The sequence below is a fragment of the Osmia bicornis genome, chromosome 9 (assembly GCF_907164935.1).
Source record: "Osmia bicornis bicornis chromosome 9, iOsmBic2.1, whole genome shotgun sequence".
Classification (NCBI taxonomy): domain Eukaryota; kingdom Metazoa; phylum Arthropoda; class Insecta; order Hymenoptera; family Megachilidae; genus Osmia; species Osmia bicornis.
In genome coordinates, this window is record NC_060224.1 from 4,439,006 (window position 1) to 4,462,903 (window position 23,898).

Below are 23,898 nucleotides of genomic sequence, written 5' to 3' on the forward strand. Positions count from 1 at the left end.
CAAGCGAATACGACACGTTGAAGATGTGAATTACGATTTTCAGCTACGATATACAGGGTGTTTCAACGTTTTCGCAAAACAATGACAGCATATTCTGCGAATACTAATGATAGAATAATGTTTAAATGCAGGATTAAAAATGATTCATTAAAGAATTAAGTCATTCGCAGTGTAATAAATTCAATTTTTCATAGATATTAGTCTTGGATTTATTAGAATGGGTGACACTTTGAAATGCAACTAATATTGATAAATGTCCCTAATTTGTTTTTATGAGCCATAATAAAACAAAAATAATAATGAAAATAATTATTTTTCGAATGAAAATCAGTTCACTGTTATTTCGTATTTTTATCAGAATTTTTTAATAAAGAATTTTGAACAAAAATTTGTTTTTCTCATTTTTATGCATAAATAGAATATGCTGTCATTGATTCATTAGAATATTAAAGATAACTGAAATTCAGCTTTAAACAATAATTTGTTAAATAATTCAAGTGATGTGTGATGTTGTTAATCAATTAAAATTGTAATTACTGTACTCACGTGGAAGATCATCAGATTCTGTTGTGTGTACAAAGTAGTGACGCCTCAGTGACAAATTTGATGTACTTCGAAGACGGGTGGACGAAACTTGTGTTTCTCTCGTGAGTGAAACAAGTTGCTCTTTCATCTGAAAGGTGTGAAAGTTTTCTTTAAAACCAGTAAATTCATTCATTTTCTCTTTGGCTGGGAATCGAAACCTCTTCTATTCTTGTGCCAAGTTTCAAACTAGGAAAACTCAAGCGAGTCTAAACGTGAGCAGGCGTACAAGTAAATTCGATTTAATAGCGTAACTTGAATCGTAGATCATGAATAAAGTGAAGTTTTTTCGATAGAACTGTTCTTGAAAGGAAAAACAATTTTCAAACTGGCAGAGTAAGTTCAGATGAAAGAAAAAATTGATAATTAATTTTGCTTATGTACAGTAATTTATACTAATTATTGACATTCTCTACTTCGACAGGGATTCATAAAAAATTAAGTTTTAAATATTACTTTTTGCTCTGAGAGTGTACGCGCGATGAAATATTACATAAAAAATTGTATAATGATGTGTATATTTTCTGCATATAAAACGAAAAATTTATTGTTTAGCATAATAGGTCGTTGAAACGGTAGTTACGAATGATACATTTTTGCCACTAGCTACTGTTCTCTAAAATTTATATTACGGATTATTTGTTCAATTAAAAAACAGCGAAGAACGAGTATTTCTGCTCTCAGAAAAGTCTAACATATACGAACATGTATACATGATGTTGCTGTTTTAGTAACATCGTTAATCGTAACTGGGATAACTGAGCTTAAGGGGATTTTCTACTACCGTGAACGGAAAAAGTCAGCCATCTGTAGAATGCTTTATTCTTCACAAATAAAAAGCAATCGCAACAGAATTTTATATGTACTTTTATTGGCAACTTAATAAGGATTTATAATTATTAAAATAAGATTTTTATGCATAGGTTGTTTCCATTTGCAACATTTCTTTGTAAATATATGAATTCAAAAAAATGGCTGTATTCTTATTCTAGAAAAAATTGTGAAAACTAAGGAAAAACGGTATAAGTTATAAAAAATTTTCAGATTTTATGGAAATTTAGAAAATACCGATCGACATTCTTTTGAAGTGTTTTAGGTTCGTTATCCCTCAAATATAATGTTCTAGAATTAGAATTTTGCAATTCATTTTTTATCTCAAATAATTATTAAAAAATGGAGGACGTTATGTAAAGCTCGATTTTGAAACTAAAATTTTATCTTTTTTATTATTTTTCTGAATTTCAATAAATATTTCAATTGCAAGCTACCCTATTTGTCTAAACTGTGTTGTTAATACTGAACTATTTTTGCATTAACCTTCTCTTATTAAACTCAAACGTGCATTTACTGCCTCCTTGTGAAGTAGTTAACTTTATTTCAGATATTTTCAACCCTACAGATAAATTCGTAATCGTGTTTACGATATCTCGAAGCCTCTATTACCCGGCACGACAGGGAAATTATCATTAAAAACTTTTCTCGCTTGCAACTTTTGTCAAAGTTTCCAATTGCCGTAGAAAATTACAGGATCAAAATACGCTTTTCCCTGCGTCAGAAGTTGTGTTAAACATCTGAAAGAACGAGGAAACGTAATGGCCGTGACGCTCTTATTAATCTGCATAGAAATTCCATTAAGTACAGCTTCTTCCTTTAATTAATATACACGATAACACGATTTATTTTTAATGAATTAAATATATTTCGCTACTCTTCGATATATGAAAGTTTTCTTGTTAGAAATCTGAAGGACTGATTAGAGATGGGACTCCTTTCGCTTCATTGTCATTTTCTCCGAGAAAGTTTAGGGGGAAGAAGGGGATATCTCCACTTTCCCCGTTGAATCCTGATTGAACGTGAGTGTACACATTTCAGCTACCGTTCTTTAATACTCACTTCACTATCTAAATACTCGCCATAGCAGATAATTATTCTTTCCCCTTTTTAATCACCCAACCACCCTTCTTCAGAAGATTTAATTTTACAAAATCAAACTAAAACTTATAATTAAGAATCCAACCGAGAGAAATAGAAATAAATCTCTCAAAGAAGACAACAATCTCTACATCTAATTGATATCAATTGAAATCATGAATTAAAGAAATGAAATATTTCAATTGTACTCCGGGCAAGATCGCGGCCGATCCCGTTGAAGTCTGACAAAAAAACGAAACGATGCAGTAAACGTCCTTTAAAGTCGAGTACGAAGTTAGTTGGCAAGGAAGAGCACTGCGAAGGTTCATGCAATTAATCACTTAGCGGTTTTATTCAATTATGGCTTGCTGCAGCCTAGAGTGCCAGTGGAACGCGAGTAGTAGGAGGATTTAGGGTGGCTGGCGACAATGGCGTAGGTCGAAAGGAAAGTTGGAAGGCGAAGGAGAAAGCAATGGAAGCCATGCTAGAGTGGTATTTGATTTGTAAGTGACGGCCTAACGCAAACGTTACTCTATAAGGTTGCTTTGAGGAAGACACGTCCTCCGCCTTCATTAATCACCAACGATAAAATCCATCAATAAGGTCCGTTCACCTTTTCAATAGGTACCATTAATGCATTCACACATTTCAGGAGAAAAATTGATAAGAAAGTTGGTAAAGAGGCGATAGATGAAGAGTGTTTATCCGAACGAAGCGTGGGTGGTTGTTGGCTGGTACTTAGCACGCATCATGTGCCAAGAAAATTTCTCTCCGTTTCTATAGATCGTACCTTTCATCCGGTTGTTCTTTCGATGCTTAGGGTAGTTTTTAAGTCAGACTTTTGGCAAGTTCTAAGGGACGGTAAGATCGTATCCAAAGATCTCGATGCCGCGATGTGTCCAAGTTTTCTAACTCTATCGAGTTTGCTTACCTCGCTAACTTTTCCTCGCGATCGTCCCTTCCATCCACCCCGCCGTTCTTGTTTTCTATCTTTCATCGATACTTCTTTTCGTACGATTGGAAAAATCTCTGGATACGTACCGCAGGTGACAGCTATTCAGGTTCCATTCTCTCGGGACTTAAAGCAACTTTTGAAATCTACACGAATTTCTTAGCCACCAAAGTAAAAGAATAATGTGGGAACAAGACTTTTAGATTACCGGGTTTTCGAAGATATCGCATAGATTTATTATCGCTGCTTATTTTCTTCTTGTCCATTTATGAAATATTATTTTTGAATGTTTTTTATTTTGAAAGCTACGTTTTATTTGTAATAATAGAATAACAATAAACCTTCTGATTACCAAAGAGATAATCAATTAATTTTTATGTTTCCAAAATTTTGTAAAATTTATCCTTAAGTATTGTTTAAACATCTAAACATGATTTTATATTATAGAACCTTCAATTATTGAAATAGTTTGTATTGTTATTATATTTTCCCGCCACTTTTCAAATACACAGGAGAGCGGGAACGTATTCAAATTGAAAATACTAATTAACCCTTGAACGGCAGAATCTCGGTCAATCGAGACTTGAACTTACAAAACATAATCAAGGATATCATTTTTAAAATAATAATTTTTTAAAAGGTGCAGTATAAAATTTAGAAAATTAATTGGGGCTCTCTTCATGGTCCGCCGTCCGAGGGTTAAGAAAACACAATACTAAAGCCACCGAATTAATTTGCGTACCTAATATATTTGTAAATTAAAGAATAATATTATTCTTGTTACAGGATGATTAAGAGATCGCAAAGGAAATATTCCCTTCAAGAATCATTCAGTGACAATGATCGAGCCACCTGACTGTTGAAAAAGTGTGTTGTTTCTCGGAAGAAATTCGTAGTGTGGAACAGGAAAAAATCGGTAGATAGTGACGTGGTTATCTTGGAAAAATAAAGTGTACGACGGCTGATATGAGCGAATACAGGATCTTTCGTGACGTTAAACGATCGAGTTACGGCCTAGTCGAAACAAATCCCGTCGATTAACCGGCACGCGATACGCCGGAAACGCGATTAAAACACAGTGCTTCCTTTTTTTTTTTTTCGTTCGTTCGTGGCGCAGAGAAAAGCGACAGGTTCGCGTGAAAAGTGAAACGAAGCTGGATACAGGAAAAGGAGCGAGCGAACGGAAGGTGGGAAAAGAAAAATGTGGTGTCACGTCCTCGCCGTCATCGTCGCTTTGTTCACTCTCGTCTACGCTCAAGGTTAGTTCGAATCCATGTTGATACATCCCTGAATTCTTTTACACCTTTTAACTCATAAATCACACGTTGATATGCGTGTGTTCCCCATTCTGAATCCACGCACCTCTTTAATCCGCATACCGTATTCGGGCGCGAAACGTTTCACGCGCGGAGCTCGTCTTCCACGTTTTTATCGAATCTCCCGGTTACCCGGAGGAAGAAGAACAAAATTTCGAAGCTACTTCGTATGCACGTACCTCGAGGAGACTGCGTTTCTCACACGTTCTCCGCGAGCATGCCCGGGACGAAAAGTTAAAAGCAGTGTCTCGAAGCGATGAAATTCGAAGCAGCGCGTACCGAACCTCCTAGGCCCGACGATGAAGAATTTCCAAACTTCGATCGATGCGTTTCAATATGTATACAACCTATTTGAGAAAGTTATCGGCGAACCTCTACTTCGTTTCGGCGCGAACGAGTTCGTCGGAATTTCGCAATGTTCGTGACAGCGGTTATTATGCCGCCAATGAATAGAATGATTTCCGCCAGCGAGGCCATGGTTGCACGATAAAACACGCCCAGGTCAATGTAAGATGATAAACCCTGAAAATGTACTGTGACGCTTTCGAAATTTTCGTGTTTAATTGAATTCGAGAGATTCCATCTGGTGGGAATGCAAATTAACCACTCTATTTCTAAGGAAGATTCTATTAACCCGCCTCTTGTTTCCTTTGACCTATGGTTGTTTTAACGAAAAATTGTCTTGGAAACGCGATTGTTTTATTGAGGATATATTCTGGGTCTATTATCACCGTTTTTATATATTGAATTTTACGTCATTGGGGATTTCATTGTTAAATAAAGCGCGGTTATTAATAAAATATTTAATCATTACCTTCTATTTATAATTGATGAAAAGGAGGATATATTTAATGCAACGGTAATGAATATATTTAATTGCATTATAAATATTGATTGCGTTAATAATCGCATTATATGATTTTACTGAATTTTCATTTTTAACCCATTTCCTTAATTAATTGATAATTCTCTTAATACATGTGCGATATTGTCAAGAACACTAAATAAAACAAGGGAAACCATGTGACAGGAAAAATGTTCCTGTTTTCAATCGACTATATTTTTGATAGGAGACAAAAATCATTTGATAGTGCGATATATTCTCTTAACAATAGTCCGACAGTGCACGGGGATTTAGATGAGTTCAGTGGTTTCGCTGGTATCAGGTGACACACATCTATTGTTGCATGCGATCATTTATCATGCTCCGACGATGCACTTCCTAAAAGCAACAGCAATATTATTTTACCGAAGTCACGTTCTCTTGTACCCTTTTTTTCTGTCTCTCTTTCCACCCGCGTCCGACAAAAAGAAACTAACGAAGTTTTTGTACCACTTAACGTGACGAGCAATATTGCGAGAAATTCCCTTCGGTCTTTTTCTCATTTCTTTTCCATTCCACGGACGAGAATTTAGTGCTCCAGTTAAAACGAAGAGACAGAAATAATTAACGATACGAATATTCCTTCAATGATAGCGGCTCAGATATGCTCTCCTTCAAATACGTGTGCCAGTTTTCTCTCCTGTTTCTTTTTTTTTTTATCTTCCCTAAATGAGAATGGTTTCCAACATCTGTGTCGGAAGTAATAAAGGGTTTCTTCGCTTTTTGTAAACTCGTAGTCCGTTTATACTGAATGAACGTTTACTAGGACGTCATCAGCTAATATTTATATTTTTCGACGTTTCATTATCAGCTTTTTTACTTGCACAACATAGAAATATCTTGGTGCCTCGAAAGATTGTTTTGAAGTCTTTGCGGTGTATTTACAGACGACGAATTTCTTATTTTTATTCTTTCTGGCGATTTGAAAAGCTTATAATAAAAATTAATTTAATTAACCCTTCCAAGCATGAAAGTTTAAAAAAGGGTCAAGTTTGTCCAGAAATTTTATTCTTATAAATATCAAATAATATAATCTGTATTTCAAAGAATTTTGATCTTTCAAAATGGTATGAAAAATATTCTACCATCCATATTTAAGTATTAAAAAATTAAGATACTTTCAAAATTATAATGTAGAAAAGATTTAGTAAATATTTCAAAAATTTGTAATTCATTAGTATTTTAAATAATTATATTGGATTTGGTATTTATTTCAATATCTGTTGAAGTATTGATATACTTCTACTTGATAAATGTAATTTCTCAGATTTGCGGTACCTAGCATAAGATTTGATTATCCGAAAATCAGTGGTACTCGAGTAAACTCCCAAGTGGCAAGAAACTTCCGGAATTTCGCTCGACTTGCTCAGAATACGATTCGAATATACGAAATTTTCACCGTTGATGAGTATATATTATTAACAATTTAAACTTTGATTTCTCAATTTGACGTAACATTTGTTCACGTGTAATCATGAAAATATTAAAATGACAAATCTTTGATTGAGACTTTTGTAACTTTAGGTTTCCTTTTATACCCCAAAAAATGTTTTTATCATTTAAAAATAAATTCTTATTAATTTAATATTTTGTGAGCCCTTCAAGGTGGTCTAACTCATATTGAAGTGTTTATCTTAAATTAGAATGAAATTCTGATTTGAAGACACATCAAATTATTTCACTTTTTAATACAATCAACAGGATTAATAAAATGAACTTGTAAATTAAATGAAGTGAAAAGATAGGATTGATGTAAAGAGATAAGAATCAGAAATAGTGTACAGTGTAATTTCGCGTGACGATGGTTCGTGGAACAAAGATAAGACGCAAGTAATTAATTAAATGTATTCCAGAGATGAATGAAAGAAAAGCAATTTTTCAAATTCAATATGAAAGGGTATCAAATTATGTATCATTTGAGCATGATTTGCGTGTTTACAATCAAAATTACTAATCACAGATTGTGTATTCAATTTTAGCAAATTTAAAAATTAAAAGCATTTTGTCTTTGTTTAGAAAAATTCACGAGCTTATTATTAAGTGTTTATACTTAATTACAATTGACCAGTCAACGACATTCATATAAAATTGAAATTAAACAAGAACTGAAATACTTTTAATTGAAATTATAATAAAAATTGTTAGATCGCAATTCTATTGTTGCAATGTATAATTTTTAGTCAAATATCAGTAGAATTCTTAAGAAATAGTGACTTGCAAAGGAAAATAGCAATTTTGTAAATATTTGAAGTGCTATTGTATCGTATTATTAGGTTGTCAAATTGCGTACTTCCTCAAGAACGAAAGTAGCAGGATGTTCTTGTACACGAACGTGCATTCGACTTGAATGCACTTCTCTATGCAAAATTCCTCGTGTTACCTTAGCAAACAGCCATCCAAAGTTTTTATAAAGTAAAGGAGAGTTTTTATGCAAATGCGTGTTCGATCCATGCTCAAAATATGCCCACCTTGGTTAAAGTCACTATTTCTATCCCCTAAGACAAAGATGGCTTTATAACTTTGAATAATAGTTTTAAATTGACCGCCCTTTAAAATTATTAACGAAAAATATAAAAAGAAAACGAAATTTTAATAAGTGAAAATATAATATTTTTTAATTTAAAATTTGAATAATTTATTTGTGATTGTAATTAGAAAAACTTTTTCTGTAAGAATATAAATATTATTCCAGTTTGATGTAAAGTAAAACAAAGTTTTGAAATAGTAATAAAAAATTATAATTTTGATTATGTATTATGTCTAAGGTAAACATAATACAATTTGTATAGCGCTTAAGTTGGTTTGCACGAAAATAAAATATCTTTTTAAAGATTTTTCGCATTATGGGTTTCAAAAACACGATGCACTCTGTTTTACAATTTACTTTCATTTCACTCGCGTGTTCATATGGTAACAAACTGTTGCATATAATAAAGGAGGTGCGTAATTCAGTAGAATTCATGAAAAGCAAAACAATGCTTTACTCGAAACATACTTCTCATGTTTTTCGTGCATTGTAATGTTTCTCCTGAAACTGGAAAACTAAACAGACCGAACTTTCATTAGAACAGAATGAATATTAACGAAGTTTATTCCCAAAAACCGTGTATTACCATTATAACAAATTGCAAAAGTTTTAAGCATGTAAATTAACTTTTTCGTGGCCATAAGGTCTTAAAACATCTACTAAAATTTTGTAAAGGTCAAAAAAAAGCAAAAGAATCATTCAAATTCATAAAATATTTATGGAGAAGCAGTTTTCTCTCGCATTTTAATAATAAAGATACGGTACTTGTTGAAAGAAAAGGTACTTGGTCAAAAAGTAAAGCTATCTTTTGAAAATTCCAAGTTATCATAAGGACAGCAAAATATAGTTACTTTTCACCTTTATCCACTGGTGTGTATTGAATTAAATATCATCGCAATGGATAAGTGCCGTATGAATTTTGAATGGGATCGTAGGTCTATTTGTTTCACCTTCTGCAAATCGTTTTTATATTTCCATGTTTCACGCTGTTCGCATTTACACGTTGCTCTGGGAGTCAAGGACTTTGTCACGCCTATTCTTCGATTTGTTTTTACTCCAGTGGAGACACGACCCTAGGTTGTTGCGCGTCGCGAGACCCTTAGTGCAACCGAATTGAGGTCGCACGCGTGCACGCGTGCACGAGTATGTGCACACATGGGTTTACATGCACGCACACTGTGCTCACAAGGATCAAGGCGTGGCCGACGAATTACGTGTCCCTGGCTTCTGGCGTTACAAACCTTTTTTGTTTTTCTTCTTTTTTTTTTTACGTGCACCCTCTTATTTCTTTCGTGCATGCACCCCAACGGATCGTACGGTTTACAGTTCCCATACGGTCGTACATGGCGAGAGGGTTTCTGTATGGAGGAGGTAGGTTTTATTCGAGTTGACGAGAGCTTTCCTACGCTTCCTCATCCCGATGACAAAACTTTGAACAATGCCAGGATAGATGGGATTGGATTCTGTTTCCTTTAGAATATTCCTCACCCGAGTAGAATACTGATTTAATGTATTAAGTTGTTTCATATTAATAGAGAGATTTTGCGAATCTCATTGTCGGATGATTTGATGACATAAAAGTATCGTTAATTAATACTTATTATGTGTCAATTTGAAGCTTAAAGTTTTCTGAATATGACCACGTAAGTATTTTATTAATAAAAATTAGTTGGTGGTCAAATAATTGTCTTATGTATTAGCGTGTAATATGCAATATGATTCATTCATGTAATCATTGTTTGGTACTATTGAAAATTAATTATATAAAGTTGTTAAAATATTACATTGTCAAACATGAATATGCATATAATAAGAGTTTTAAAATAGTTGATTTTAATTTGATTGAAAGTAAAACTTCAAAGACAGTTTTATCACATATTTTCAACTGATTGCATGCTCTGATACACTGCATATTACATTATGTGTATAGTCGCGTGCAACGCAGGTTTTCCTCAACGTAGGTTGAAGGGAAATGTTAGGGGAAGGAAATTCGTACTTGCCTTTGGTCTCGAGAGAAAGCCACCCCCTTGTCTTCGTAGTTGCAACCCCTGAATAACGACATCGGGTCAATTGTGACTCAGTCAATCCTGTAAAATGTATATAACAATTAGAAGATAGACATATTTATGAGTAAATGAAGTAAATTTTAGGTCCTGTAATAAACGAATGGCGAAAGTCGAGTTAATTGCATTTTACGTAACATCTCTTTACTGTATCTAATGAATGACCCAGTTATAAAATATCAGATACTTGAAATTCTACTTAATATCTTGTTCATATTTTCAACTTTAGCTTCCTGTAATCATAGTTTCACGAAAATCAGCGGGGAAGGGAAAAATGGCTAACATTCTCTGTTAGTAATTTGAAACATGTCACGTGTAGTGTAATGCTATATGTGTGGAATATAAACCTCGTTAAGATTCGTGAAATGCAATAGTACCCAGTATTTAAATTTACAAATCTCTCCTTAGCATGAAATTTAAACTCGAATGCTTTTTAAGTGTTATGTATTAACTGGGTGAAATGAAATTATACATTGTCACTGGAAAATGTATTATGTTCATGCTTAAACAATAATATTTCGTACGTATGCATTAAATTTTAGTAAAAGTACTTACGTAAAATTTTGCAAAATAATAAAATGAAAACAATAATAATAAACAAAAACCCCTAATTGAAATTGCAGCTTCTGCATTTGAACAATTTTTATTTCAAACAGAATACAATTACTCAAAGCCCATATTAATTAATCGATTGATTGATGACTCTAAGAAGATAATAGATTGAATTACAAACTTCTATTTCCCATGGCTATAAAAAATACTGAAAATTTCCTGTTTAATGTTTTTAAATTTAATATTATTTCTTATAATCGTTGGGAATTTCACGAAGAACATTAGTACATTAATAAAACGCGTATATTACTGGAAAGCATTAGAGACAGACGACCCCTGGCTTATCCAAGCCCCATTTATTACCGTGTATGGAGGGGTGATATTATCTACCACCGGAAACGCACCAGCTCAATGCCAGCTGACAATAAGAACATACAGCAATCGATTAAGATCGCCACGCGTCATTCGAATTAATTAAATGCGTTTTATCGATCGACCGACACATCGATGGCTATGAAATCATCAAACAGCTTGTTGTTTTACGGTGTGTTGCCACTGGAAATTGATTAATCACCATGAGACATAATTTGTCTACGAATACACAAGCGTTATGATACATATTGTTAGCTGTACTGCGAGAATCGAAATAATTTACACATCTAATACGAAAATATTTTATAAAGACATCCACGATCTAATCGCGAGTATTTTACGATCCGTGAAAAGGTATAAACACGCTCTTATGCAATGGAACTTGGAACTAATAGCGGGATTTGAAGATTTATAAAAGAGTTCGTGTAATTTATTGCACCATTCATTGATATCGCCCAATCCAGGCTTATTTTCGTCTCTGGTTACAGTAACACTTAATCCGCGTTGCTCATTAGATTCGCGTTATCGAATCGCTCGGTAGCGTGCAACGTTTATTAGCAGGAAGATATTAGCATCAGATTATCACTTGAAATTATAACTGTGCTTCAACGCCTATTTTTATCTTCGCGATGTTTCTCTTCTGCCTCACTGGTTAGATCTAACAAATGCCCTTCGGTTTAACCCTTTAAATGAGCGACTATAGTCGCATACTGTGAAACTATGGTAAACACTGGGTACTGCGAGCAGCTACACGTATAGTCGTTTAAAGCGTTTACATTTCAATTAAAAATCAAAATTTACGAAGAAAATTACCACTGTTAATAGCCATAATTTAAACTTAATTTTAGACTTCTATTTCATTTCATTTCTTTAACTTCAAAGTATTTTTTCAGGCATTATTTCCTTAATTAAAAAATTTCAACACCTGATTTTAATATTCAAGCATTCTTAAATCCGTAAGTATTATCATATAATTTGATAAGCAAATGATAATGATAAAAAGAATTCTCTTACAGTTCATTTGTAAAGAAATTTATCGTGTATAGGGAAAGCTGCTTTCAATTAGTATGAAAGCACGCTTTTCAGAGGAGGATTTATTCTTTGAATGAAATTTAAAATATATGTAAGTAAGTACGTATGCCTCCAATCAGACGTTATTATTTTCTGATTGTATATATAAATTATTCAAGGAAATAAAAATATGGGGTTTCTCGGCTAGTTTATAGTAGAGGAGGAAAAATATTATTAAAGTCTTCATTAATAGGTATAATTATATATTTCACTAAAGTATCTGTGTAAAAGGACGCTAATAATATTTTTTATAAACATTAAGGTACATTTAAAAATTGCTTTAGTTCAGATAGCTAGCGGAACCACATTCTCAATAATGAACAATTTCATGTAAATAATGGTTTGCACTTTACATTTTTATGTGTATAATAATGAGGTCATTCACCTTATGACGAAGGCAATTTTTGTCACGCAATACGTTATTTATCTTTCACATCTGTAATTATAGAAATAAAAGGGAAAAAAAGTATAACAAAAGGTGCATTCAATTTCACAAAAATACCCTTAGTAATCATAAAAGCAGTTCAAGTAATAAAAGCAGAGATTTACTGGCGAACGTAAATTTTAAAATGATGCCCAAAATGGCACATTAGGATTCCATTTTTAATAAATACGTTGTTATGATGAATCGTTTCGTTGCGTGTACACTGTAGAGTAAAACGTGTACAATAAATATTGTTTTTTTTTTTTTTTTCGACCGACCCGAATTAAAGTACGTTCCCTCGACTCACAATTAGAACAGACCACTAGCCAAAACACGCACGCGACCCCGTTGTAGTTACTAAGGTTAATTGTGTCGATTCGATATAGCACCGATGTGCCATGAATTTCGACTGCCATATGTTACTTGTGTTATCGCGATTACCAGGATAACCTTCGAATCGATTACTAACTATTTGTAACCACCGATAAATGTCATATATAACCACTTAATAAGTAATCCGATTGAGTATCGTAAACTGTATATTCGTGTATATCATCTTTTGGTTATCGTTAAGTTAATTCGTAGTTTAATTAACTATCGATTTGAAATTATTACGAAGTCCAAATGTATAAACTTTCTATTTTGTTATATTTACAGAGGATTGGGAAATTTTATTTTATTTTAATTTGCATTATTTTTTAATACGTTAGCATCGGTGGCATAATTAAGTAGGGGTGAAGGCGGGTCTGGCCCCCATAAAATCCTGAACTGACCCCTCCTCGGAAATCAGGACTTAAAATCTCAAGATTTCAAAACTCCAGAATTTCAACAACAGAAAAATTGATTTTGAGATCTCATAAAATAAATATCTGTTCTTCGTTCAAAGAGTTGAGAAATTTTTATAGAAAAATTTCATTTTGTACTTTCAGTTTATTTTTACGCTGAAAACCACTTCTTTTTTATCATTATTACTTTCATATCCTGCGGCAATGAATTGTGTGTTCTAACAAAATATTTTCTTTCCTTCTATTTAACCACGGTTTATATTATGGAGCTTTTATTGTGTTTTCTATATGAAATGTAAACAGAAACGAGTTTTTGCAGCTTCTAAATGTGATAGTGTCAGGACAAATATAGCGTTAATTTGTATTAAGATTAAAAATCGATAAAATCAATATAAAATTATTGAAATAAGTGTTATAATTAAATTATAAATTTTTAAGGACTAACTTGTTTGAAAATAGTTTATTGAAAACAGTTCTCATCGACCCATTAAAAATCCTTTAATTGTATGTATTACCAAATCTTGAAAATGACAATTATTGATCTCTATTATTATAAGAAGAAGCGATATCAAAATTGACAGAAAAAATATCAGGATTAAATTGACAATAGCATGAAATATAATACAAGAATGGGCAAGATAAAAACTGCTTACCTCGAATATCGCAAGGAGTATAAATATAGGAAAAGTCAGCCGGTACGTGGAACCTATTGGGGCGCAGAGGGCATCCATTACACGGACAAAGAACAATGGGCTAGATTAAAGTGTGATAATGCGGAATAGATTGGAAAAAAAGGGTTGAAAGATGTAAAGTGTAAATCACGCGGAGAAGAAAATGAATTCATATATGATAATTCCAAAAAATGAAAAGGAAGAATGAAAGTTTAAGCAAAATGAGTGAAAGATATTAGCAACCGGTTTAACATCGAATATAGCGAAATATTCAAAGTTTTATTAATAAAAACTAATCTCAAAATTTATTTTCAATGAAATAAAAAATTAATAATAAATACGAGATATGCAGTTTTTCTTTTTAGTTACTCAAATAAATATTTATCATCTACAAATAAAAAAGAATAAATCCTTTTAGTTTCCTTTTAATTGTAACACAGTTAATTTCTATTATTTCAACTAATAAAGAGTCATAGTTGAGTGAAAAATAATTGGAGGCTTATTGATTGGTTTTTAATCAACGTTTAATAGTATCGAAAAGCCTATTAATGGACTTTCAATAAATAAAGTGGTCGGGTCAAAAGGTGATTTGTTGAATAATAAAGAGCATGGACTCGAAACGGCTAGTATAATGAAAAGATGGAAGCGTGAAGTTGCGATAGGTACCAAAGGGACTAAGGACCCAGGAAAATTCCCGTAGTGCGCCTGTTCTCGTAAATAGGTAGGGTGCGCGATTCCCTATTGTGCGCTCGGGTCAAGTTGATGAATATTGCAGGAATTTAGTTGGCAGCCCAGCTAACGGAACTCGTAATTGAGTTTGACCGTCAATACAGCATGGATCACTCGCTATGCTATTACAGTATTCCTATGAAATTTGAAGGAATTGGATCGAAAAGGAACATTGAACAATTAACAATCTCCGGAAGAAATTTTAAAAGAAATAAAAGTGATATTTCATCTAACGAACGGAATATAACTCTGTTCATATTTTATATTGCAGGATTTATGCCATCCTGCAGGCCTTCAAATGGTAGCTAATTTTAAATTTAATTTTCTTGAAAAGTATAAAAGATACGGAAGGTGTGTTTATATGTATTTATTTAGCAAACTTTTGTCTATAATTTCCAGTTTAAAAATGTGAGAAAGGAAACAAAATAGCAGCGTAGGAGCTGAAATGGTATTGGCATGACCCGGATGTAAACTTTTTATGGTGCAAGGTATAAAATCTATAATTATGATCTGAAATAAAAAAAGTTATAATATTTTATATCTACACTTATTAAATTTTGTAGGGACATATATAAGGATTTTGTGATAAATGATCTAAGATCGCAATTGCAATTTTTATGACTTGCAGGTTAAAAGGATCCATTAGCCAGGCTTTGCCCTTTAAACTCATGTGCCCTGATTTCTTTAATATTTCTAAATTAAATTAAAATTGGACCTTTTGGATTAAATTAAATATTGTAAAAGATAAATTTATGCTTATTGTTTTGTACCTGCAGTGCAAAATTAATTACAGTAACCCGCAGCATAATTAACTCAGCACTTATAATTGTTGGTTGTTACATACTCAGATTTCGTATTAGCAGAACGCGCGATAGAAAAATGTTTATCCTAATTGCACGCTTTTTAATTACTTTGGATAATCGAAATGTTACCGCAACTGTACTCGAAAATTAGACGTTTAATTAAAGCTAGCTGCATCGTTTAAAGCTTACGCGACGGTAATTAGGATTGTTAATTTGAAGTCTGTTAATGTTATTTATTTTCCTTTCAATTGTTCCTATTTCTCCTTTCTTCTTTTATTCTTTAATCCTTTATAATTATAATTTTACTTATACATCTTAACGAATAATTGGACCACGATCTTTGTATAATTACTTCTTTAGATTCTATTGCAACTTTCACTCTACTTGACGTTGATTTATAAATTCCTTAATAATTTGTGAGGTCATATTAGAAATGTCATATTTAGTTAAAGACCTTTTAATTTGTGCCCTTTTGAATTATTATTTTCCTAAAACATCCATTTATCATTATCACACCATTTATCATCAGATGTCAGAAGACCCTCCTAATACAATTTAAACATTCTCTCTATATTCAAATTTTCTGTACCACAACCACGTTGATTGAATCAACTCGAAACATTTAACAATCCGTTAGATAAGTGGATTTCCACTTGTAAATCAGACTTTTCGTATGGGAAGAGGTGCCCAAAATGAACACTTGTCGCTAAAAACAACTTTGTCCCAATCATAGTTAACATTCTCACGAGTCCTTGCAAAGTACTTGGTTTTTAACTACTTTCGCAAAACTAAAGGCTTTTCATTTCTATTACATCCTACAATACTCTTCTCCTACAAACCGTGCATATTCTGTTTTAAGTAAACTTTAATCCTTTATTGAAATCAAATGGGATATTTTAAACCTTTGAACCATTCTTGCTCTAAGCTATGCATGTGCAGTGCTTTCTATTGTTGCACGAAACAATAGAATTTTGCAATTAGAACGTTGCAACTTTTGCATAAAATTCTGCAAACCAAAGATTCTCTTCTCTACGAATTTTAAGGTGACGCTCTTTTAAAAATTAAAATTATTAATATATGAATTTTTTATGGATAATGAATTTGAACATTCTGATAGAATTGTGCATAGCTACCTCATTGCACGTGAGTGTACACCTTAAATGTTTGTAATACTGTCTTTCAAAATAAGAAACGCACAACTCTTGTTTAACAGACTGTGTAATTTGTCGGTTATTTTCGAGATCCAGACATATTGTCGCAATAATCTTGCGTGGCAAATTCCGCACTGCAGAATGTTAACCAACGAGCATCCGCTCCGGCTGCACTCATTGCGCTCGGAAAAATTACACACGAGTAAGTGGCAACCGTTTTATTACACGAGCCCGGCTATTCTGTCTGCTAAACTATTTTTCCACGCAACTGCATCACCGTGTCCTTTACGTTTTACGACCGACTCTGACGTTATAGATCGCTTGGACATATTTCTGTTTTCATGAAGAAACGTACAGCTACCGAAGAGACGTGCCCGACATAAGAGTAGCAACGGTTCTGTAATTGGTCTTGCATAGAACGATGTCGACACGGTAGTTTTACGTGTTCGCTAGTGTATTGCTTTTTCTACGTCGCACAATATCACGTAGATTGCCTCGAAATTGTTATTTGTTCCTTTCCTTTGGATTTTATCTGTATCGTAACTGATTCAGACGGATATTTCGCATTATGAAACGACGTTTATTACTCTGTCTATCAAATTACTGAAATACAAGTAATTTTTAATTAAATGGAATTTAATTTCTTTTTCTTATACAATCATTAGAAGATTTATAATAAATTTTAGAATTTTTCTAAGATTTTCCATTATCTATTATAGCATCTACCAGTTACCGAATGTATTTAATATTTTTATAATTACAAATTCCCCACAATAAATCAATGAAAATTTATATTTGTAATTAAGTAGAATTTTGTACTCTTACTTTATGAAATAAATATTTTCAACGATACGTTTGGAGCTTTTGAAAGTATTAAAGGGACAGAACGAATGTTCCTAAACACATGGGTACGACAAATTAATTGAAACACTTAAAGTAATGATTAGGGCGTCACCGAATGATGTGTGGAACAAACGTGTGACATGTTGAGCAAGTGTGGTAGAACTCCATCCGGTATAAAAACAGTTGTATCCAAAACAACTCTTTCCTGTGAAGCTTGGATCACATGTTAACACAGAGATAGTAATATTCGTGACGGTACACATGTTTGGCCCTTGGGCTGCAACCTCATCAGAGATAAATAGGCCAATGATGAAACTACCCACGGAGTTGTATCAAACCGTAACAAGTTCCCTATACAGAGGAACTTTATGAACAACATTTGGAGGTGAATATTAAATTCGAAAATTGTATACACCCTTCTAATACCCCTTCAGAATACTCAAATTATTATTTTCTTAGAAGCAAGGAAACCTTTGTATATAACTTTAATACAGCTAGAGATTGTTTCTCGTGTCCAAGCTCACGTTGAACAGCATCAACTACAGTAATTAATGTTGATCACTTGTATGTAAAGTTACTACTCTCTTGGGTAATAATGTTTGGTGATCCTTGAAACTCTGGTCACAGCTACATTCATTTTGTAGTGCATTGTCTAGACATTTCCCATTTGGTACCCCTACGTTCAATAATCGTTTATTCAAAGCTACTTAACAAAAACGCAGTTTTATTTATATGTCTGCATATTAAATCCACTGCCCAAAAATGTGGAGGAGCCCCTTAATCATTTAAAATTTGTCAGATTTTAAAATTCAAAAATTCTAGAATTTCGAAATAAAATTTTAGATTACCAAAATTCCAGAATTTCGAAATAAAATTTCAGATTACCAAAATTCCAAATTTTTGTATTACTTAACCCACCCTAGAAACCTTTTCTATTACTTTTACATTCCCCTATAAAATTAGTGTTCTAAAAGTCGTACGCTCAATTCTATTACTATTTTGCAATTCAAAGTCACAAGACATTTGCCTTTGAAACTTCGTATGAGATAATTAATATTTATCGAAGTGGAAGCAACGAAAAACGGGGAAGAACTAGCGGTGATAAAAAAGAGGTAGGAAAAAGCTATTCGAGCTTTGTCGATGCTATGTAAAGCACAGTTCAATTATTCGATAGCCGGTCGTTTCGTTAATCTTTTCCTTCTTCCATTCCGTCGGTTTCCACTTGGTTCATCTACTTGATGACAGTTCTCTTTCGTCTTTCTCGGCTACGGCAAAGATAAACCTCGTTGCCCTCCGTGAGAAACTCTCCTTGCACGAAAGCTTCGACAACTTTTCGGTTCAGCATTGCAAATTGTTTGGTAGGAATTCTGTCGGGGGCTACTTATGAAGCCTCTACCCTCACCCCATCCTACACGCGGTTACTTCAACATCGGGACTATCGTGTTTCAATTTATTCCTTTCTTCCCGGAGCACAATCGCGCCGGCTTTCGTTCGTTCCGTTTTCTAAGATGTCATGCTGAAACTCTCCCCTTTATTGCTGCGTGTTGAATGGAGAAATTACAGGGCTCGTATCAATGGTATCATTAACAATTGCAAATCGCGCTAACAGACAATTTATTTCTATTTATTTCCATAATGTTTCAGAGGACAAAGAGCAAAGGTTGTCGTTTAAATATCTTCGCAGGGGTCGTAATTGACACGAAGCTATAGGAAAATTACATTTGCCTTCGATTACGTTCCCAATGAAATACCGAGGAGATGTTTCATTTTCTATGAAATTAAAGGACTTAAAATATTTCCATAACATTTTTGTGGAAGAATAAGGAGTTATTAATTCCTTTTTTAAACAGAATAGCATTTTTCTCTTATCGTAAGTGTATTTTAAGATATGTTATTTATAAAATTTATGTAAAATTATCATGACTTCATAAGTTTCGTTCTTATACAGCAAAAATTTCTTGTGCAATATATGCAAACAGTGAAGTTTTTCTATGAAAATAGCCAACATAGTAACCATAAGGGTTTTATGGTCCTGGTCGTCGTTGGAAAGCTTAGGATCATGCTGATCTCACTTTGAAATACCTTAGAGAAGCGACCCACGTGTTATCAATCAAAACAAAGTAAAAAATCAGAACAATATTGCTCCATCTACGTAGAATCTCGAGAAAATATTTATAAATTATATTCTTACTACATACCTTATATTCTACATGAATACTTCATGTAGTCGTGCAAACTACAAAATACCTAAAGACTTTACTATTAATACACAACTTTTGATTTCGAATTTGTAAGATTTAAAAATAAAATAAGTTTTAGATATTTTGTTTATAAAAAAATTGCAAGCTGATAATTCATTGTGTTAAAATAATTTCTCGATAATTGTCTAAGAATATTTTACTTTCATTTTCTAATATTCAACAATTATTTAAGGATTAGTTATACCCACTCCTCTATTCAGAAACTATATCATCACGGTCTATTACGCTGCTTTTAATAGCAAAGGGATTAAAATCATCAGCGTATCCTCCAGGAAGTACGTTCTATTGTAACACAGTAATTGGTGATCTAGGTGGTCAGTTGACAACCTTACAATGGCTTACATAGTGCTACGGGCGGTCAGAAGTAGAATGGGGGATAAGTATAATACCCATTACTACTCCTCTGATGCCAAACCAACCTGTCAGATTGACAAGGTATGCCTTTAGGTCTTTGGTTACCTGTATTCGAGCCTTTGAGGTCATACCTGTGGTGATAGTGGTGTACCTCTATCAGAGAAAGTTTCATTCCAAACTCGTCTCGTCGTATAAGTTGCGGTTAATCAATTCGTGCGTCAGCCTTTGCAGTCACAGGAAATGGGAGAGGATTTATTAACAATTGATAATTGCGAAACACCACTTTAGCTTTGGAGCTTCCATTTCATATTTGGAAAATTAGAAAAGCTTAGGAAATAAAGAATTTTAGATACTGGGAGGAGAAAAATGTTTGGATCACGTCGAGATAAATTTTTAGGAAGTGGCAGTGGGAAAGATAGTCGATGATTGTTGGATAATACTATTTTATGTACACTTGGGTTCAATGTAGGCCTCTTTAAGTTAAGTAGAAAAATAAAAAGGGAAGCTTTTTCATTATTTACCTTCAGTATTGGGGAAGTTAGGGAGAATCTAGGGAAAGCCTTAGGAGAGTTTAGGGAGAACCTAGGGAGATCCTTGGGGAGATCCTAAGCTAGAACCTCCAGTCCTTGCAAATAAAAAACATAAATGTACTGGGGTTATAATAATAATGAAGGAAAGAATCGCAATAGTGACAGTGGAGGAAGCAATGATGGAAGTAATAGTGATAGCAGTGACAGTAATAAAAATGACAAATAACAAAAAATAATAATAGGAATAGAGCATACGTAATATGCCATTAATGAATCTTTTATTTTTATCATTGAAATAATGAAAGAGGCACACCTGATATTCATTCTGCAATGGCTTCGGAATGAACGATGTATCATCATAAAGATATGATTCATCGTGCAAGGTATTCACTTTCGAAAGCATTTCGTGTAGAAAAAAAATTGTATCGTTCCATTAAAGCAAATATGCAATTGCACTTCGTGGGTGCGTTATTGCGCTTGCAGAAAAAGTACGATCATAGCAAGTTATACCTCGTTAAACCATTCAGCTTTTTTTTCAGCATTGCGCTTTTTTGTGTTCTAAAAAAAAAAGGTACGATCCGTTTCAATTGTGTAGCACGGCACGCATATTTGCACCGTAAAAATGTTGTACTTTGTAGGAGTCAAAAATTTATATTTTCATTCCGCTCATTTTAATGGCACGGTTTCAACATAAATTTTCAGCACCGTTGAAATTTGAAATTATAGGAGAAAAAATTTGATGAGAGAATCGTGTACACATTAATACTCAAATTTAAAGTGCAATTCAAAAACTTTAAAGAATATTAATACGCCCGCGGTAAATATATCAAAATGGTGCTTTTGTAAATTAGAAGAATAATACATTTTTTTATGTTTTAATACTTTTTACCCGATAAATTCAAAGTTTCACTCAACCAATATAAATTGCTATAACTTTCACGGTAATTAATATAGATACTGGGTTATAGTATTTCCCATTATAGAGTCAAGATAATTATTTTTTATATCTCAATATTTTAATTTTGTAAAATAAGCTAAGAGACAATTTTATAAGTCAAAATTTGCGTATTTTTAGAAATAAATTTAGAAATAAATATTCATACTCAAAAATAACCATTTTTTTTTTATTTCCTTAAAATCTCAATCTTTTATTCTGACAGTACTGGCATATTAAAAATTTCATTAGGGTTCCTAGGACCCCAATGTGACGTGAAAGGGTTACTGTCTAGTTATTCGAAAATGCTTTTTTATTGAAATTCCACAATTAAATTATTGAAGTTTTTAGAAGGTAATTGATGGAAAGGGGAACAATATGCCAAAAGAAAAGGCAAATGTGTATGAAACCACGAAGCGGTTTATTAGGTAACTTTTAATTAAGGGTACCCAATAGTTGCGGAAGCTTGAGGAAAGAGGAACGATGGACGCGCGGGCAAAAACATAGTATCGGATCTTGAAGCACGCTTGGGGAGTTTCACGATTAATCAGCCATTTCTCTAACAACTTCTTGACGACAACCACATGGTTTTTCAAAGTAGAAACAATTTTAATCTACCAACTTCGATTTAATGCTCCATTCAATTAATTTGCACATAGCAACTTTTGTTTGAATCGAAGGGTAATCAAAGTGAATTATCTTCAGTAGAAAATCACTATGCTTGATTTCTATTATTCTATTCACAATTTTCAAAATTATTTACTAACTCTAATATCTCTTTCTCTCCGGTTACCTTATAAGGTAAAAAAATTTCGGTGATCATTTTTAGATACGATTAATTTCGAGGTCACCGCATAAGAACCTGTCTCTTCTTTAAAAATTCATAAAGTCGTCAAGAATAATCTGAATAACATGAGCAAAGTTAGAAAATTGCTTACGCGGGCATAAATCGCTTTCGTAGTTCACGTTTATAAACGGATTTTAATTTCTACATTGTAAAACAGGAAAGAAAGGTTTATCAATTTAATTCGTGTTACACTACAACTCTATTTAAATTATCACCTCTTTCTGTACTTAAAAAATTCATGCTTTAGTTTGTATTTTTTAATAAATTAACGAAATGATATTCGTATTCCCAGACAGTAACAATTCCCATAACATTCAGTGTGTTAAAAGTGCTGCATACTTAGAGTATTAAAGGATACAATGATAAGACGATGAGAGTGAAGTCAATTTGAAAATGGAATTGCTACTGAACAGTGAGAATCTAAGGAATTTGAAAGGTTTTGGAAGTAAAAGAAAGACAATGGAATCACGCGGGGTTTAAAAGCTTTCAGAGGGGAATAATGAAACGACAATGCAGAGCTCGTAAGGAAGTTTTGCAAAATGCTTGTTAGTATAAATTTAGCAGAGATTGAAAGCTATACATACAATGGCGCTGTAATTCAACATGTAGGTCAAATTACGGTCTAAATGTGACAAATATGAATTGCACTTGTTGCATTGCAATAATCCCTGCTACCACGTAGTAATTCAAGCTTGTATCAGTGGTTAAGAAGAACGACAGAATCATTAATTTTATCTGATTGAAATTCTATTTTTCGTCTTTTAGAATTTAAAAATTAACATGAAAATTTCAGCATATTTTATTGGCGAATTAATTCGAACAAATTCACTGATAATCTTATTTTCAACTACTTGTTGAAATAATGAGGAAAATTTTTAATACTTTTATAATCAGGAAGTTTATTTTCCTAAAATTATGCTTTAGTTAATTAGAGGAACAGTTGATCGTGTAACTATAGAATTGATGATATAGATTGCTTGCAAACAATAAGACAAAACGTTAACAATGATCTGTTCCTGTCGACAGTTCTCTCAATGTGTGCATACTTATTGTTAGATTTGCAGTAATTCTCTTGTAGAGTACAAGCCTCTGTGATTACGCATCAACTGTTCTCTTGCAAGTCAATTGTCAGTTGCCTAAAGCTGCGTATACACCGAACGAACGAGCAGATGCAAATATACGATCTTTGCGAATAATTGCCTGTTGTGTGCGTAAAAGTGAACGAGCGAGTGTTTGCACGCGCACACTGAAACAGTGCGGTAATAGAGCTGTACATCAAGGAACGAACATGTTCTTGCTCGTTTAGCGTGAATACGAAGGGACGTGTACTTTGGCGT

At 33.1% G+C, this 23,898-nt stretch overlaps 2 protein-coding genes across 11 annotated transcripts in view; one reads left to right on the top strand and one right to left on the bottom strand.

The window, feature by feature from the left end:
- The window catches only part of LOC114883121, a 122,368-nt gene extending 121,699 nt beyond the window's left edge, over positions 1-669 (bottom strand). For all 9 annotated transcript variants that reach the window (XR_006829659.1, XR_006829662.1, XR_006829661.1 and 6 more), the window contains exon 1: positions 547-669. The gene's annotated coding sequence lies outside the window, so the exon portion shown is untranslated. The remainder of the gene's footprint in view (positions 1-546) is intronic.
- The window catches only part of LOC114883120 (synaptogenesis protein syg-2-like), a 168,951-nt gene that overhangs the window by 3,556 nt on the left and 141,497 nt on the right, over positions 1-23,898 (top strand). For both annotated transcript variants that reach the window (XM_029200569.2, XM_029200570.2), the window contains exon 2: positions 4,232-4,704. In XM_029200569.2, coding sequence (XP_029056402.1) covers positions 4,647-4,704 — 58 coding nt within the window. In that variant the 5' untranslated portion in view covers positions 4,232-4,646. The remainder of the gene's footprint in view (positions 1-4,231; positions 4,705-23,898) is intronic.